The sequence below is a fragment of the Petaurus breviceps genome, unplaced genomic scaffold (genome assembly GCF_028583685.1).
Source record: "Petaurus breviceps papuanus isolate PSGF00001 unplaced genomic scaffold, PetGlider_PUasm1.0 346309, whole genome shotgun sequence".
Classification (NCBI taxonomy): Eukaryota; Metazoa; Chordata; class Mammalia; order Diprotodontia; family Petauridae; genus Petaurus; species Petaurus breviceps.
Genome location: NW_027186143.1, coordinates 1,930 through 20,953, shown reverse-complemented (window position 1 = coordinate 20,953; position 19,024 = coordinate 1,930). Strand labels below are relative to the sequence as shown.

Here is a 19,024-nt window from a genome sequence, read left to right as displayed (position 1 = left end):
TACACGGCCAGTTATTTCTGGGTGTGGTGCTGAGTATCTGAGCCCGCATTTGATCCAGGTCATCCTGACACTGGAGCCGGTGCTCTTACTCGCTGAGCCACCTGGCCACCCCTTGCTATTCTTTCTTGTATGTGGTAGCTGTTACCCTTTTATGGTACCAGGCTTGTCAGATCTGTGGAGGTTTTTCTCCCCCTCCTTGTCTTCCCTTTTCAGTTTAAATCCCTCCTAATTAGATTCACAAGACATAAAGATTGTTTTTACTGGCCCTTTTTAGACTCTCTTGCCAAGAGCCCATAAGTCATAACTGACTAATGAACAAATTCATGAAAACTCTTCTTCTATTTTCACTTTGGTTCCAATGCAAAATGTTAATTTGCTTAAATCACATTTTATGTTTTTATTAGAGCTTTTTCTGTATTAAAGTGTTGAATGAATTTGGCTCCTTTAAGGCCTATGAAATTCAAATATGCATGTGAAATCTAGCAAAAAAGACACTAGACTGGGAGTGATATGGTCAGACCTGTGCTTTAGAAAAATTACTTTGGTGGCTCTGAGGTTCAGGGTTCTGAAGTTTTTAAACCCTATATGTCTTCTGTTCTCTCATGTGGGTGGGGGAGGAGGATGGGGAGAAAGCATCACCTACAAAAAGCTAAATCCAAGTGGCAAGGTCTGTAGCACCAATACAGTATTTACAGCACCAATGATCATGATAAAGACCATGACTATAATTATCGCATGGCATTCAATCACAATATATACCAAACGTTCCAGATAGATAGAACCGAAACATTTATTTAGACACCAGAAAACCAGCAAGCCAATTCCATCATGGTACCAAAGATATTCAGAAGCCATAATAACACTGAGAGCAACAGCATCCTTCAGCCTTCCCACAAACCAATACAAGTTCAGTATCTACTAACGAGCCTGACTCCTTGCCCAAGTATCCTCTCTCCCCCACTGTCTCTCTAGCTCTGGCTACCAGCTTCCTGTGGGCTCTGCTTCCCTTTAGCAAAACTCCCAACACAAGCTCCATGTGACTACATTCAGCCTATTAGGGGGCAGAGTTTACTTTTAAAGCAGCGGAGGTCTTCAAACTCCCCCCCTAGGTCTATTAAGGGGCATGGAAGATCTTCAAATTCCCATTCCCATTACAAGGTCATAGACTCATTTAACAACGTTCCTAACCTTTCATATTCAGATATGGCCACCCAAAGTCTAGATGACCTTTAGGTTCATATTTAGCCTTGTTTTAATGCTCCTGTACCGTTTTTGCTCATTTAAAAATATTCCTTTTCTTCCCTTCAATAGAATATCAACAACTAGAATATAAGAATGATTTCATTTTTGTCTTTTATCCCCACTACTTTACACACTGCTTTGCATATGGTAGGTGCTTAATTAATGTGTACTGAATTGAAATCCTGCTTTTCCCAAGTACTGAATATCTATTTTCTTGTCTATTTCAGGGTCACCACTGGCTTTTACCAGTGCTCCTGGGTGTGCAGTTCTTATTGACCGGAAGGATAAAAGAATTCAAGTGAGTCATCCTGGGGAAGTCCCAGAGATCCATTGCATTTCCCAAAATCCTCTGCAGTACAGCATTACTTCATCTTCCAGTGTACAGAAAATCAAAGAGCTAGAGAACATAATTGCCAGAGATCCAGGTAAGAAAAACAAACACTCCCTCTCCTTCCTCCAAAAAAAGAAAGAAAGGATGAATGAATGAATGAATGAAAGAAAGAAACTTCCTGGGATGAAGGAGGTGTTTTTTGCTCTAGAAAACTAAAACTAAAACATAAAGGTCATACTTCGTATATAAGTGACTAACTTTTTTGTATTAAACATTTGACTGGATTGCTGTTAATTTTGCTTCCTTCTAAATAGAATTCTGGTGGACCGTTATATAGGAGATAGGAGAGATGAGCTGATGGTGCTAAGGACATGTCAGATCTCCCATCCAATCACAGCCAGACTATGTCACTATTGTCACAGTGAGTCTTAAGTGGTTTAGTGTAAAGAGTTCTAGAATAGGAATTTACTTAAATTACTTAATTGCCAGGCCTCAGTTTTCTTGTCTTCAATAAATAATAAGGAATCAAACGTCATGAGGTGAGGTCAAAAGATTTGTAATCTAACTGTGAATCTCAATTCTGCCATTTACTATATGACCTTGGGCCCCAGTTTCTTCCTCTAAAAATTAGGGGTTTATCATAGCAATAGATTCAAATAAAATTTTTGATAAAATCCAATATTTGTTCATGGCAAAAAATACTAAAAAGAATACATAGGGAGAGGTTTTTCTTCAAAACTATAAGCCAAGATTCCATATGTAGAATAATTGAGTCATTTTTAGTCATGTCTGACTCTTTGTGATCCCACTTGGGGTTTTCTTGGCAAAGATACTAGACTGGTTTGCTATTTCCTTCTCTAGCACATTTTCCAGATGAGGAAACTAAGGCAAACAGGGTTAAGTGACTTGCCCAGGTTCACACAAGCTATAAGTGTCTGAGGCCACATTTGAACTCAGTGCTTCCTGACTAAGCCCTGCTCACTTTCCACTGTACCACCTAACTGCTCCATAATTAGAAATATTCCAGAGGCAGCTTGTTGGCACAGTGAATAGAGCACTGGCCCTGGAGTCAGGAAGATCCGAGTTCAAATCTGGCCTCAGACACTTGACATTTACTAGTTGTGTGACCTTGGGCAAGTCACTTAACCCTAATTGCCCTACCTTCCCCCCTTGGAAAAAAAAATATATATATATATATATTCCCACTAAAAACAAGAACAAAGTAAGAATGCCCATTCTTATTCCTTTAGTATTTTCACTCTCATAGTATTAGAAAATTTCAAAATCATAATAGTACAGGGGAAAAGGTATTAGAGGGATTAACATTAGAAGTGAAAAAGTCAAAATGTCATTATTTGGATATGGCATGATAATGTATGTAGAAAATTTGACTTCTCTACAATACAAATAGATTTAAGTCAAATTTCAGAGTATAAAGTTAACTCACATAATCACCAGCATTCCTAAGTAATAGCAGAAAAAAATTTTTTTAAGGGAAACTCATTTTCTAGTAACTCTAGCAACTATAAAATATTTGAGAATTAACATACCTAGGAATACAAAGAATCTGTACAAGAACAACCATAAAATTATAATGACCAAAATAAAGGAGAAACTAAATAGCTAAATGTTCATGAAGGGGTCAGATTAATATAGTAAGAAGGACAATTAATATGTATATATGTAATTCCATACTAATCAAAATACCAAAAGGCTTCATTTTAGAACTAGAAAAAAATCATAATGAAATTTACATGAAAAAGTGGGTTAAAACACCTTGTGGCACATTAAAAAGAAAAGCTGACATGAGTAGTTTTACACTCTCAGACTTTAAAGCCTATACAAGTGGTCATCATTAAAACTATTACTGGGGAAACAGATAGAAGTAGATCAATGAAAGATGCCCCAGACATCCAATCAAATATATAGAGATGACTAATATTTAGTAAACCTATAGAAAATAAAAACTAGAGAAAGAATTCGTTATTTCACAAATGTACTCGAGAAAATTGCACTCGTGCAGGAAAGGGAATTACATCATATACCTGAATGAATTTTTGTTGATAAGAGATTTAAACATTTTTAAAAAATCTATTATTTTCCTCTGAAAGTGGAATAAAGTGATAAGCTCAGTTCTAGACAGGAAATGACTTATTTTTCAATTTAACAAAGAGAAGAAATTTATTAGGTACAAGGTAGATGAAAATTTCAAAAAATCTATACAATATAAGTTGCAAAGTTAAGATAAAAAATAACAGATTGGGAAGAAATTGTGTGAGATAAAAATTAGACACCTAAAGATATAAAGGATTATTAAAAATTGCAGTGGTAATTCCAATTCTACAATGGATAATGGTCAAAGAATAAGAAATAAAAAAACACAAATTATTAATAATCACTATAAAAATGGCAACTTCAGTGATAAAGAAACATAAAATAGTAATAGCTAACATTTATGTAGTACTTTAAAGTTTAAAAAGCGATTTAAATATACCATATATAATATATATTGGAAACAATTGGGGCAGCTAGGTGGCTCAGTGAATAGAGTACCGGCCCTGGAGTCAGGAAGACCTGAGTTCAAATCCAGCCTCAGACACTTGACACTTAACTAGCTGTGTGACCTTGGGCAAGTCACTTAATCCCAACTGCCTTACCTTCTCCCTCAAAAAAAAAAACCAATTTTGAAGAACCACCTTGTTAAGGTCAAGAGATCTTGGGAACCCCAAAATGCAAGGGCAAAGGGCACATGTCTGCCTTGAAGAATTCAACCATTCAAGCCTCCTTTCATTCCAAGTAGTTTATTAAAACAGTGGTTGAGGTAGGCAAGATTCATAGTGAGTCTGCACTGTTTGTGATGCCAATACAGGCAGGCTAGATTTTAAAAATTTGAGCAATTTAATGGGGACAAGATGGAGACTTTTATACAGAAAGACCTATGGGAAGATCTGGATGGGATTAAGGAGTGTCAAGCAGCCTGGGGTGGGGCCAAGTACAGATAACTGAGGGAGTTAAATAGTAGAGAGCCACAGTGAAAGGGCAATTGAAAGGATTATTGAATATATTTATGTGGGAGATGTGTGGGAAAGTTCAGGAGCTGGGTTTCGGTTTTGGGGGTTTGTAATGGGAATGTAAATTTTAAAGATCTTCCCTGCCCCTAGGCTAAAGTGCACCTGGAGCCTGGGGTGGGAGGCTTGTTTTTCAGTAGATACTTTTTGATTGGCCAGTGGGTCCAAAAGGTTGTTACATTCTCTAAGCCAGAAGAAGGCTATATAAGCCCTGATGTGAGGCTTTGTTTTGGGGGCTTACTTTGAGAAGTGTTCTGTGATTTGATCTGGATTCTGGGAAGCCATTGTCCAGAGCCCCCCAGCTTTGAAAAACCCAGATGTTGAAACCCAGATGTTGTTTGGTATGGATGTAATGGTTGGACAGTTTGAAAAGCTGTCTACTTAATCTGTTTCTGTCTTAATAATTCTGCCTGTATACTTTGAAGTTCAGGGTGCTGACCTTTTTCCCCTGAACAAGGTAAATTATGTATGTTTGACTGATTAAAGTAAGCTTGTTAACCCATTTTGAGTTGCTTTCCTTTAACAAAGCAGATCCAAGAACCTGTATGGGCAGCCACCCCAAGGACACTTGGGGTGCTTGCTGCTACAGGGTTTAGGTCTCATACCCTATCAACTTGACACCCATAAATCTGGCAAAAATAAATAAAATTCCATCTTTTCCTAATTAAATAATAAAAAAAATAACCAGCACCTACCTATTCTCCCTTCTACCTCTCCTTAGCACCTCTTTCTGAGAAAAATAAAACCTCTCTAATTATAACACAGTCAAGCAAAACATACCCTCACATTGACCATGTCCAAAAATGCTAATCTCACTCTGGAGCAGAGAGCTCGTTACCTCCCTGTCAGGAGACAAGCAGCATTTAAAATCATTGGTGCTCCAGAATCTTGATCATTGTGTTAACTAGAAGTCTTAAGTCTTTCAAATTGTTCATTTTTACAATGCTGTTCTTAAAGTATAAATTGTTTTCCTGGTTCTGTTCACTTCACTCTGCATCAGTTCCAGTGAGGTTCTTCCAACTTGTTTGTAGAATTCTACTTGTGTTCCCCCTGGGGAAGAGTCTTATGTAATTGAGGGGCTCATTTGGAATTAGAGAAGTTTCTTTCTGAGAGAAGCTCAGTTTTTTTCTTTTCCTTTGTTTTTTTTTGTTTTAGTCATTTGGTTTATTCCAATTTCCCATTTTTTTTTTTACCCTTTTTCCTTGGAGTGGGACAGGTACTTATAAGTTTTTGGCAGGCAGTAGTCTTTGAAAAATTCATAAAATGTCCTTTTCTTGAATGTGCATACAAATTTGCAATTTGTATTAGGTTTGATTACAATCTCCAGGCTCTTAAGATATAAAAGATTTGGCACATGGACTATTTGGGGAACTGGGTTAAATCCATTGAGAACTGTGGATCTTTTGAGACTTTTTAATACAGATGCTGGAGGAGGCACTTGAAAGGATAATACTTGAACTACATCATGACCCAAGAGAACTCCCAATAAGGAAATTCTCTCTACTAGGGTAGGTTGGCACCTCCTTTTTACCTCAGAGAATTGCCAGAAACATTGAGAGGAAGTGACTTGCCCAGGGTCACATAGCCAGCACGTGTCATAGATTGGGCTTGAACCTAAGATTTTCTGACTCAGAGACTTATTTTCTAATAATTACCCCATTTTTCTTCTCTGAGACTTCTCAGGGTAAGGGGGTAAGAAGAGGTTTAGGTGGTGCAGTGAATAGAGCACCGGCCCTGGAGTCAAGAAGACTTGAGTTCAAATCCAGCCTCAGACACTTAACACAAAAAACTAGCCATGTAACCTTGGGCAAGTCACTTAATCCCAATTGCCCTACCTTCCCCCCTCCAAAAAAAAAAAAAGAAGAGGTTTAGGTTTCAGATAGATTGGACCCCATTAAGGATGAGGCAAAACATCCATAACTGCCCTTGCTCAGTACCTCTTTTTCTGATATACCCAGATCAGATAAATCCGATGTATTTTTCTCTACCTTACCTGCCCAGGTATCCACTAAGTCCTGTACTCCATCCCTTAGGAAACTGTGGAACAACTAACAACTAGTCAGATTGGCATGATCATACCAGCCACCACCTTTGTGGGCAAATGCTGGGGTCATCTCAGGCCAAGTAATATAAAACCTCAAAATATTCAGGAAGTCATTCTTTGGGCTTCAGACTAAGGTCCTATGGATGGTTCCATTTTTTACTTGTTTGCAGTAAGGTTACTAAAAGAGGCCTAGAGGAGGTTCAGATCAAGAGAAGGAGCTCCATATAGTCAGTCCTTTTTGACGTTTTAAATTAAGAGGATTACCAGTGGCCACAAGAGGGAGCTAAGTGTATTAACTATACTTGACAAACTCCAAGAAAAATTTAGACTATCTAATATTAAACCTGGGAAGGACCTTATAGACATGTAATTAAGAGGTGTTTTTGTTTTAACTTTAGGGTCTGTGATCTCTTTTTCTAAAAACAAATCATATTTCAATGTAATTGGCTTTTTTTGTGACTTTGTATATTTTGTTTTATACATTTAAAACATTCTGAAAAAGGGGCTATGGGCTTCATCAGACTGCCAACGGGGTCTATAACCTACAAAAGTGTGATCTAATCTAACATTTTCGTTTTACAGATGAAGAAACTGAGGCTGGTTGGAGGGGAGAAATTAAAAGTAGTTATTGTGTCTTTATTGCAGCACATGATTTAGAATCAGAATAACTGTTGGATAGAAAAATTAGACTTCTGGATTTTGAATCACATACCCTGGATTCAAATCCTGGCTGTTACTTATCACTTGTGTGATTTGGCGAGAAGTGTGCTAGAACCAGTTCTAAATAGCACAACTGTTTTTTTTCTTCTAATTTTCAGTGTAAGCATTTACATTTCTGAAAGCCTCAAAGTTACACATTAGACTTGATTTATTGCTTTGTTGGTTGACTTAAATGATGGGGAAAATGTTAACAACTCAGGTTCAATTTTAAAAGATATACTGCATTCATTTCTTTTTCCTCAGAATGCTGCTTATTAAACATTTATCAGCACACCTATGCCTTGAGCCTTCTATAGTTCTCAGTTTCCTTATCTGTAAAGTGAGAGATTTGTACTAGACCTTTGTACTAGAGTTTTAAATCAAGTCCCAAAGGTAGCAATCCTGGATTTGTAATCAAAAGACTTGTGTTTATATCCCAGCCTTACCATCTCTGTGACCTCAAGCAAATCACCCTCATTGGGCTTCAGTTTTAACATCTGTATGGGATTTCTGGTGCCAAGATGGTAGACAGGAATGAACCCTCTGAAGCCCTCCCAGATACCCCTCTAAACAACTAGAAAACCACCTCAGAATTGGTCTGTGAGCAGGGAAGCAGCTTACCAGCCTGGCAGGAAAGGTCTGTCTCACTGGGGTGGGAGGGGATCAAGGTCTAAGAGCAGCAGTCTCACAGTAGGGGGCCTACAGCAAGGCTCCAAGCCTAGGGCAATCCACCAGTGAGGCCTGGCCCTCCAGCAAACCAACAGCCCCCCAGGCAAGTGAGAAGTTTGCTTAATGCCACAAAACCCCACCCCCAGCACAAGACACTAGCAACCCCATTGAAGACCAGGAGTGAAGCCCCAACCCAGGCCTGACCAACAGCAAGACCCCTGCCCCTGGAGCCTAGCAACAGAGAGAAAAACTGTTTTAATAGCAATCCAGCAGCATGGCCCTGTCCCTGGGACAGACCAGAAACAATATCATTCCTACAGAGCTAGGCACCAGAAAGATTCTGCAGGGTCCCACTCCTGGAACAGGCTAGCAGCTAAACCCCACACCCAGGGGAGGTCAACAGGGAGCTCTTCTCCCCCTCCCTCCAGTACAAGCCAGAAGAGAAGCCTACCCTCCAGAGAGAGCAAGCAGCTAAGCCCTGAAACCCAGTGAAAGCCAGCAGTAAGACCCAGAGCCCCAGCACAGAAAGCCTGGGACAATACAGGAGCAGAACCCAACTCACATAAAAATACAAAGTTAAAAAATAAAAATGCACAAAAAAACAAAAAAAGAACTTGACTGTAGAAAGTTACTATGGTGACAGGGAAGAACAAGGTACAAACTTGGAAGAAGACAATAGTATTAAAATGGCTACATGTGAAGCCTCAAAGAAAAATGTGATTTGGTCTCAGGTCCAAAAAGAATTCCTGAAGGAGCTTAAAAAGGGTTTTAAAAAGCAAATTAGAGAAGTAGAAACAATTTGGAAAAGAAATGAAAGTAATGTAAGAGAATCATAAAAAAAAGAGTAGCATGGGAAAAGATATCCCTAAAAAATAGAATTGGCCAAATGAGAAAAAGAAATATAAAAGCTCACTAAAGAGAATAATTCCTTAAAAATTACAATTAAACAAGTGGAAACTAATGATTCTATGAGATATCAGGAAACAATAAAACAAAATTTAAAAGTTTAAAAAATAGAAGAAAATGTGAAAAACCACTGATCTAGAAAATAGAGCCAGGAAAGATAATATAAGAATTATTGGACTACCTGAAAGCCAGGATAAAAAAAAAGCCTGGACAACATCTTTCAAGAAATTATTAAAGAAAACTGTCTGGATATATTAGAAGCAGAAGGCAAAATAGAAATTGAGAGAATCCACAGATCAGTGCCTGAAAGCGATCCCAAAATGGAAAACACCCAGGAACATCAAAGTCAAATTCCAGAGCTCACAAATCAAGGAAGAAGTATTGCAAGCAGCCAAAAAGAAACAATTCCAATATCATGGAGCTAAAATCAGAATTACACAAGATCTGGCAGTTCCAACATTATAGAATCAGAGGACTTAGAATATTACATATAAGGTAAAGGAATTAGGATTATACAAGAATTACCTACCCAGCAAAATTGAATATACTCTATCAGGGAAAGAAATGGATATTTAACGAAATAAAGGATTTTCAAGCACTTCTAATTAAAAGACCAGAGCTGAATAAAAAATTTGACCTCCAAGTATAAGACTTAATCAAGGGAAACATAAAAAGGCAAAAAAGAAACAAGAAAGAGAGAACATAAGAAATTCAATAATGTTAAACTGTTTATATTTCCATATGGCAAGATATTTGTAAATCTTAATTTTATTACTTAAAAGAGCAATTAGAAGGAGTATACAGAGATAGAAGGTATGTATATAAGGTGACTTTATTGGGATGACACCCCAAAAAACAAAATAAAGGGATGAGAAAGAAAACTGTATTGGAGGAAGAAAGAGAGGGGAGATTGAATGGGGTAAGTTTTCCACATAAAAGAGGCATGAAAGCTATTATAACAGAGGGAAATATGGGGCAGGGGGACGAGCAAAGCTTAAACCTTACTCTTATCAGAATTGATTCAAAGAAGGAATAACATACACATTCATTTAGCTATAGAAATCTATATTACCCTATAAGGAAGTAAAAAGGGAGCAGGATCATGGAAGGGGGAGGGAAGATTGACAGAAGGGAGGATATAATGGGGAAGGTGGTGATCAGAAGTAAAACACTTGTGAGGAAGGAAAGGGTAGGAGGTAAGAGACAGGGGGATAAACAGGTCTCTCCCATAAAATGGAAGTGGACAGTAGAATGGATTACAAACCAGAATCCTACAATATGTTGTTTATAAGAAACATTTTTGAAGCAGAGAGATACACTCAGGATAAAGGTAAGGTACTACAGCAGAATCTATTCTGTTTCAGCTGAAACAAAGAAAGCAGGGGTAGCAACTATAATCTCAGACAAAGCAAAAGCAAAAAATAGATTTAATTAAAAGAGATAAGGAAGGAAACTATATCTTGCTGAAAGATACAGGAATAAAGAATAAAGTGAGAGGTTTGTACTAGACCCCTTCGAGCTTTAAATCCAGTCCTGAAGGTAGCAATTCTGGATTTGTAGTCAAAAGACTTGTGTTTGTATCCTAGCCTTACCATCTCTGTGACCTCAGGCAAATCACCCTCTCTGGGCTTCAGTTTTAACATCTGTATGGGACTTCTGGTGCCAAGATGGTGGACAGAGGAATGAACCCTACCAAACATTTAAAGAACAATTAATCCCAATACTATATAAACTATTTGGAAAAATAGGCCCAGAAGGAATCCTACCAAATTCCTCTTATGACACAAATATGGTGCTGATACCTAGGAAGAGCCAAAACAAAGAAAAAAAAATTATAGAGCAATTTCCCTAATATTGATGCAAACAATCTAAAATAAAATACTAGCAAAGAGATTTACAGCAATATATCACAAGGTAGAATTTATACCAGGAATGCAGAACTGGTTTAATATTAGAAAAACTATCAGCATAATTGACCATATCAATAACAACACCAACAGAAATTATATAATTATATCAATAAATGCAGAAAAAAGCCTTTGAAAAAATACAGCACCCATTTTTATTAAAAACATGACCGGGGCAGCTAGGTGGTGCAGTGAATAGAGCACCGGCCTTGGAGTCAGGAGTAGCTGAGTTCAAATCCAGCCTCAGACACTTAACACTTACTAGCTGTGTAACCTTGGGCAAGTCATTTAGCCCCAATTGCCCTACCTTCCCCCTCCAAAAAGCAAAAAACAAAAACAAACATGAGAGAGCATAGGAATAAATGGAGCTTTCCTTTAAATTTAAGTAATTTTCATCTAAAACCATCAGCAATTATCTGTAATGGGAAAAAGCTAAGAGCCTTCCCAGTACAATCAGGGGGGAAGTAAGGATGCCCATTATAACTTCTGTTGTTTAATATTGTATTAGAAATGTTAGCTATAGCAATAAGAGAAGAAAGAGAAATGAAAGGAATTAGAATAGGCAATGAGGATATAAAGCTATCACTTTTTGCAAATGATATGATGTTATACTTAGAAAATCCTAGAGAATCATTGTATGTTCCTAGTCACCACTACTCTCCCAGGCTTTCTCCTTCCCTCCATGTGTGTGTCTGTGTGTGTATAGACGAAGGGGCTTGTACAAATAGTTGAAATGTTCTCAGTCACTATTATTCTCCCAGGGGTGTGCATGTGCATGTGTGTGTGTGTGTGTGTGTGTGTGTGTGTGTGTATGTGTATGGTAGGGAACTCTGTTGCAAAGTGTTATATAATGCTTTCCAAAGATAAACCATTTAGATCTGAAACACACCCCTACTTCATTCCCCTAGTGTAGGTAAATAACAGGTAACTGGATAGTATCAGCTTGTCAGTCTGAAGCATTTGGGAAAATAAGCTTATAAATAACCTGGGGAACAAAGTGTTATTTTTATTAGAGGGAATCTAATTCTAGCGAATAGATGGTCCTTTGAGTTTCACATGACTTTAAATAAACTGATATTGGAAAAATAGATATTGAACATTAATAATAATGATAATAGTAATACTAGTAACTGGCATTTATATAGTGCTTTAAGGTTTGAAAAGTGCTTTATATACATGATCTCATTTGAGTCTTACAGCAACCTTGTGAAAAAACTGCTATAGATATCTGCATTTTATAGATGAGTGTACTGAGGATGGCAGCTTAAATGACTTGTTCAGGGTCACAGAGGTGGTATCTAGGATGGGATCTAATGTTATAATATTCCAGTGTTTACTTGAGTCCCAACTATGTAGCCTGGTACGGTAGAAAGGGATTTGGCTCATCTATGTACTAGCTATATATGAGGCTTACTCTGAGCCAGTTTCCTCATCCATAAAACAGGGTGCTCAAGATCTCCCTATACAAATAAAATAAGAAGTCTTATCTCAAAATCAGCAAACCATGTCTTAAAGCTTTGGTTTCCTTATCTGTAAAGTAAGAATAATAATACTTGTACTATCTATATCCTAAGATTTTTTGTGAGGAAAGTGCTGTGTAAACTTTAAAATGCCATATGTAATGCTGAATTATTATTATTATTGTTATTGTAATTATTTCTTTCTCTGTAAGGGGAGTTGCTTTACCCTTGCATCTCCCTTTCCATATGGATGGCAGTTACACTAGGATATGATTTGAATTCAGTCTAAACAACTCTCGCAATTTATTAAGAGTCTAAAGAGGATGTGTGTGATTCCAGCTGTGAATGACTTCAACTCATTAGCACCATTGTCCTTTCTTTTGTTATTGTTTTTGATATCTTTGCCAAAAATGATTTCTTTGAAGCAAAGAAAAATAATACCCAAATATCCATATGCAATTAACCTTTTTTATTTTAAAAATATTTGTAAGAGATAGCTTTTGTAATTTTAGGGAACCGAGGAATAAAACATCTGTTCCACAAAGACGAACTCCTGAAGGCCTCTCTGTCCCTGTCACATGCTCGTTCGGTGCTCATCACCACTGGGTTCCCTACCCATTTCACTCATGACCCACCTGAAGAGACTGATGGTCCCCCAGGAGCCATTGCTATTGCTGCCATTTTGCAAGCTTTAGAAAAGGAGGTTGCCATTGTAGTTGATGAGAGAGCCATGAGCTTGCACAGAAAGATTATTGAAGACTCAGTCGATCAAGGTGAGTTGAACAAAAACAGAAGCATGTGGGCATGAATTAGATAACTTTTTCTCTAGGATAGTATGACCACTTTCAGCTCCCTAGGTTAGCCTTAGGCTGTGGAGGAGGCCTGGATTCAGTTTTATTCAAAACTACAAGCATTATTAAGTGTCTACAAATTGCTAAACAAGAGGTGTGTGTACTTATTTCCCAACTCTTCCCTTTTTGTAGGTTGTTGTTTGGTTGTTCAGTCCTGTCTGACTCTTCATGACCCTATGGACTATAGCATGCCAATGCTGTTCATGGAGTCATGAGGAGTTGGACATGACTAAAAGATATTGGAGTGATTTGCCATTTCCTTCTCCAGTTCTTTTTACAGGTGATGAAACTGAGGCAAACAAGATTAAGTGACTTGCCCAGGGTCATACAGCTAATATGTATCTGAAGCTAGATTTGAATTGAGGTCTTTCTGACTCGAGGCCCAGTGCTCTATTCCCTAAGCCACCTAACTACCTCTTTTGTGTGTAGTAGCACTCATCTAGAGTCGGAACAGGAATGTTTATCAGGTTATTAAAGCATCTAGAAATAGGTTAACATGTTGTGATGTCAGCTTTAGGTCACTACCCATCTCTACATCATTACCTCCTGATTCCCAATGGTGTTTAGTGGAGAATAGGTATTCTAACCTGTTTCCCATAGCCTGCTCCCTAGCCCTTCTCCTCCCAAAATTACACCCTCAGACAAACTTTTATGTTTTTATAATAAGAGGGCCTAAGTTCCAGAAAGTCACTGGTTTAAAATCACAGAGACTCTAGAGAGGCAACATAGGCACACAGATTTGTAATATGGAACACAGGAACACGGTGCTGAAAAGAACTTAGGAGGCCATTGAATTCAACATTTTCATTTTACAGATGAGGAAACTGAGGGAGACAAAGGTTCAGTGACTTGTTTAGGGTCATATAGCTAGTAGGTGCCTGAAGTGGGATTTGAACTTAGATCTTCCTGGCTTCAAGTCCTACCCTCTATGCAACATACCACCTAGCTGCTTATGCTGGCTGTTACCACTGACCCAACATCAAGGCCAATCACTTCACCACTTTGGGCCTCAGTTTCCTTTTCTGTAATTATCATTTGATCTTAATAGTCTCTTCCATATTTGAAGTATGGTGATTCTATTTCCCATTAGGCTTGTTGTTTTAGGAAGTAAACAGAGAATGATTTTGACTTCACTCTTTACAGCTGTCTTGACTGATTGATTTTTTGCTGACCAACTTCCTAGAGTCACCTTGATTCTCTGTAATCAATCTCCTGAAATCTCAAGCTATGGACTCCCACTGTACATGACATCTGATCCCCATCTAGCTCAGCCTGGGATTCGAATGGATGATTTGATACAGTGGATTTTGGAAAGTTTTCATTAAATCTGGAAGAAAAAAGACCAAGATGGTGTGGCTAGGCGGTGCTGTGAATAGACCTGGAGTCAGGAGGACCTGAGTTCAAATTTGGCCTCAGACATTTAACACTTAGTAGCCTTGTGACCTTGGGCAAATCACTTAACCCCAGTTGCCCTGCCTTCCCCGCCCCAAAAAAGCAAAAGAAAAAGATGAAGACCTTTAGGTCTTTCAGTTGTAATTATTTCCACCCAACTTGTGACTTGAATGTCAGTGACTTTCAGTTACCTGGGGAAAATCTAAGATTGTGAGGTAGAAATTCCATCTGGATGAGAATGGGGATATTCTTCCACTTATTTTTTTTTTTTATTTTTAAGCAATCAGGGTTAAGTAACTTGCTCAAGGTTATACGGCCCGTTATTTCTGGGTGTGGTGCTGAGTATCTGAGCCCAGATTTGATCTAGGTCATCCCAACACTGGAGCCGGTGCTCTTACTCGCTGAGCCACCTGGCCACCCCTAAGAAATTGGGGTTAAGTAACTTGCTCAAGGTTATATGGCCAGGTGTTTCTGGGTGGGTGCTAAGTGTCTGAGCCCGGGATTCCATCTCCAGGTCATCACAACACTGGAGCCGGTGCTCTTACTCGCTGTGCTACCTGGCCGCCCCTATTCATCCACTTATTATAATGCTCACATCTCACTCATGATAAATTTATGGTTGGTAATATAATCTGGATCCTCATCACTGCTCTGTAATTCTACTCTACTCTTATTAACTCTATCACTCATTTCCCAGAATTCTTCTCATTTTCTAATGCATCCCTTCACCCTCAAAGCTTAATGTTATAGCCTCCTTAATTGACAAAAGTGAGGCCATCTGAAGAGAACTCCCTTAACATTTCACAGCATCCCCCCCCCATCCTCCCTTCTCTCCATCCTGTCTCAGAGGAAGAAGTGGACCTACTCCTTGCTATGGTTATCTGCATCAAAAATCCCCTTCTGCCTTCCTGGGGACCTTGAAACTTTTCTTTTTTTATTCTTTGTTCTTGGCAATCTCTAGGGCTTCAATGATGATTTATATGCAAATAATTCACAAATATATGTATATAATATGTATATATACATACAAATACATGCACATACATACGTGTATCTATAATGTGTGTGTATATATATATATATATATGTATGCATATTAAAAGAGGGGGAAGGGGAAGGAAGGATGGAGAGGTCACTAGGTGGCACAGTGCTGGAAATGGTGTTAGGAAGACCTGAGTTCAAATGTGACTTTAGACACTTATTAATTGCATGGTCCTGGGTAAGTCACTTAATATTTCTCAGTCTCAGTCTCCTCATCTGTAAAATGAGGATAATAATAGTACCTATCTCCTTGGCTTGTTGTAAGGATAAAATGAGACATTTGTAAATGACTTTGCAACCTCAAAGCACAATATAAATGCTAAACTTTATTTTTATTGTTGTTGTTATTATTACCATATCTATATGACTAGTTTTCACCTGTCTCCAGAGTTCTACTCCCATATTTTCAATTACCTGAATGTCTGCAGCCGAATGCCTCGATGAAACCTCAAACTGAGGGTGCTCCAAACCATACTTACTATCTTGCCCTCTCAACTATCTGCTTCTCCCAACTTCACCATTCCAGTTATTATCACTACCATTCACTCAGTCTTCAAAATCTTCATGGTTTTTTTTTTTGATACTTCCTTTGCCTTCTTATGTTAAACCAGTTACCAAGTCCTATCAACTCTACCTCTAGAATATCACTGGGATATTCTCCTCTCTGTTCCCTCTGCTTCCACCCTATTATAGGCCCTTACTACTACCCTCTTGTGCTAGTGCAATAATTTCCTAATGGGTCTTCCAATCCCTCTTCTCTCCCTCCTCCAAACCATGCTTTGCTCTGCTGTCAGATTAATCTTCCTTATTTAATTACCAGGGAGTGCTACTGGCCAAGTGCCTGATCCTTTTCAGTGGTATGGGCCAAGTGTGGATGTTCTGGCCTAGACCAGAGGGTACTCAGAGGTAACATTATGTTCTCTATGGTCTTGAGAGAGCTACCTCTTTCCCAGAACTGCCCTTTTTGTGGGTGGCAACACTCATCTGATGAGTCTCAAAGTGTGGTATGTGTGTATTTTATGCAATTGACTCTTATGGCCTGTGGTGTCCACACCCCCTGGGAAATTCGGCTAGCTTTGCTTCCCTGCTGTGTTTTAGGACTTTAAACACAAAAGTATGCATAATGAAATCGATCATATAATCATAGCTTACCTGCATATAGTTCTTTACAAAGCCATAAAAAGGAGGAAAAGACTAAATGTATCTAATCAATAATCACATGCACTAGGTTCCCATACTTTTCAGAACTTCTAGTCTCTAGGCAGGCCTTTCTTCCCAAAGGGGAGAAAAACGATCTATTCTCTGTTTCAATAGCTATCATTTATAGTGCTTTCAGGTTTGCAAAGTATTTTTCAGATCTTATCTCATTTGATCCACACAACAACCCTGTGAGCTAAGTACTATTATTAAACTTATTTTAGAAATGAAGAAACAGAGGCTGAAGGAGGTTAAGTTACTTGTCCAAGGCCACAGTTAATCAATATTTTGGAGGCAAGATTTGTACTCAGTTCTTTCTGAGTTCAAGTCTGTCATCCTATTCAACTAGGCGACCTAACTGCCTCTTAACTAATATCTGCCAGAGACATAACTTATTAACAGACAAACAATCTTGCCTAGATAGAAATTTCATTCAACAGAATTCCTCTTGCTGATCAGAAAAGCCCTCTAATGTAAGCAATTTCTAACACACGTTTTAGTAATAATAAAACACAAGATGAAGAAATTCAAGAGCAGTGAAAAAAAGTGCATAGGATAAGCTGATGCATGTTTATTGATGATGACAGTGGTGATTTCCAAGATGGTAGCTTGTGGCACAGTGGATAGAGGCCCTGGAATCAGGAAGGCCTGAGTTAGAATCAAGCGTTGGTCATGTCCTAGCCATGTGACCTTGGGCAAGCCATTTAATCTCTGTTTATCTCAGTTTTCTCAACTGTAAAATGGGATCATGATAGCACCTACCTCACATGTTGTTGTGGGAGTGAAATGAGCTATTTGTAAAAGCACTAAGCACAGTGCCTGGCACATAGTAGGTGCTATATAAATAATTATTCCCATCCCAAATGCAATTCTGAAGGATAGTCTCATCTGTTTTCTTTATTTCAGATATTCTGAAGACAACTATACCTCTTTTAAGTTACCAAGGTGAGGGAGTAGGATCAGCTTTCACATTTTTGTGTAAGGATGGGGATCCCAAGTCACCAAGGTATGTCCTATCCTACAGTATTATGTGAAAAGTTTAGAGTTCTGTGACTGTTTCCCTCAAGGTGAAGTAACATTCTGCTTGCTCATTCATTCACTAAATTTTTTCATTCAAGAATTTTAAAAAATCTATTTCTTTATAAACCCAAAGATCCAAGATTTTAAGACAAAAACTCATTATTTGACAAAAACTGCTGGGAAAACTGGAAAACAGTATGACAGAAACTAGGTATAGACCAATGTAGGTATAGACCCCTGTATGCCAAGACAAGATCAAAATGGGTACATAATTTAGACATAAAGGGTGATACCATAAGAACATTAGGAGAGCGTGGAATAGTTTACCCATCAAATCTATGAAAAATGAAGAATTTAGGACCAAACAAGATAGAGAGTACATTATGAAATATAAATGGATAATTTTGATGAGCTATAATTTAAAAGTTTTACACAAACAAAACCAATGTAACTAAGATTAGAAAAAAAAGCAGAAACGGGGTGGGGGCGGGGATTTTCCAACAAGTATTTCTAATAAAGGTCTTATTTCTCATATATATAGAGAACTGAGCCAAATTTATAAGAATACAAATAATTTCCCAGTTGATAGATGGTCAAAGGATATGAACAGCAATTTTCAGACAAAGAAATCAATGCTCAAAATCTCTATTGATTAGAGAAGTGCAAATTAAAACAACTGTTAGGTACCATCTCACACCCATCAAATTGGCCAATATGACAAAAAAGGAAAATACTGGAGAGCAACTGGGATATTAATGTCCTGGTGGTGGAGTTGTGAACTGATCCAACCATTCTGGAGAACAGTTTGGAACAGTTCCCAAAGATCTATAAAACTGATCCAGAAATACAACGACTAGGTCTGTACCCAAAAAAATTTCAGAAAGGGAAAAAGAACCTATTTAGGTTTTTTTTTTGTTTGTTTTTGCTTTCTGGAGAGGGGAGGGCAGGGCAATTGGGGTTAAGTGACTTGCCCAAGGTCACATGGCTAGTGTTAAGTATCTGAGGCTTGGATTTGAACTCAGGTTCTCTTGACACCAGGGTCCATGCTCTATTCACTGTGATACCTAGCTGCCCCTAAAAGAACCTATTTGTACAAAAGTATTTATGGTGGCTAAGGATTGGAAAATGAGGGGATGCCCATCAATTGTGGGATGACTAAACAAGCTGTGGTAAATGATTGTAATGAAATGTTATTGT

At 38.1% G+C, this 19,024-nt stretch overlaps 1 protein-coding gene across 1 annotated transcript; it reads left to right on the top strand.

The window, feature by feature from the left end:
• Positions 1 to 1,469: 1,469 nt before the first annotated feature.
• Positions 1,470 to 17,813, top strand: LOC138167981 (D-glutamate cyclase, mitochondrial-like; the record flags this gene model as incomplete). The annotated part of the gene is made up of 3 exons (XM_069096958.1): positions 1,470 to 1,667; positions 12,839 to 13,099; positions 17,714 to 17,813. Coding segments are annotated over 3 exons (559 nt in total), but the record flags the coding sequence as incomplete, so codon positions are not given.
• Between the last annotated feature and the right edge of the window lie 1,211 nt (positions 17,814 to 19,024).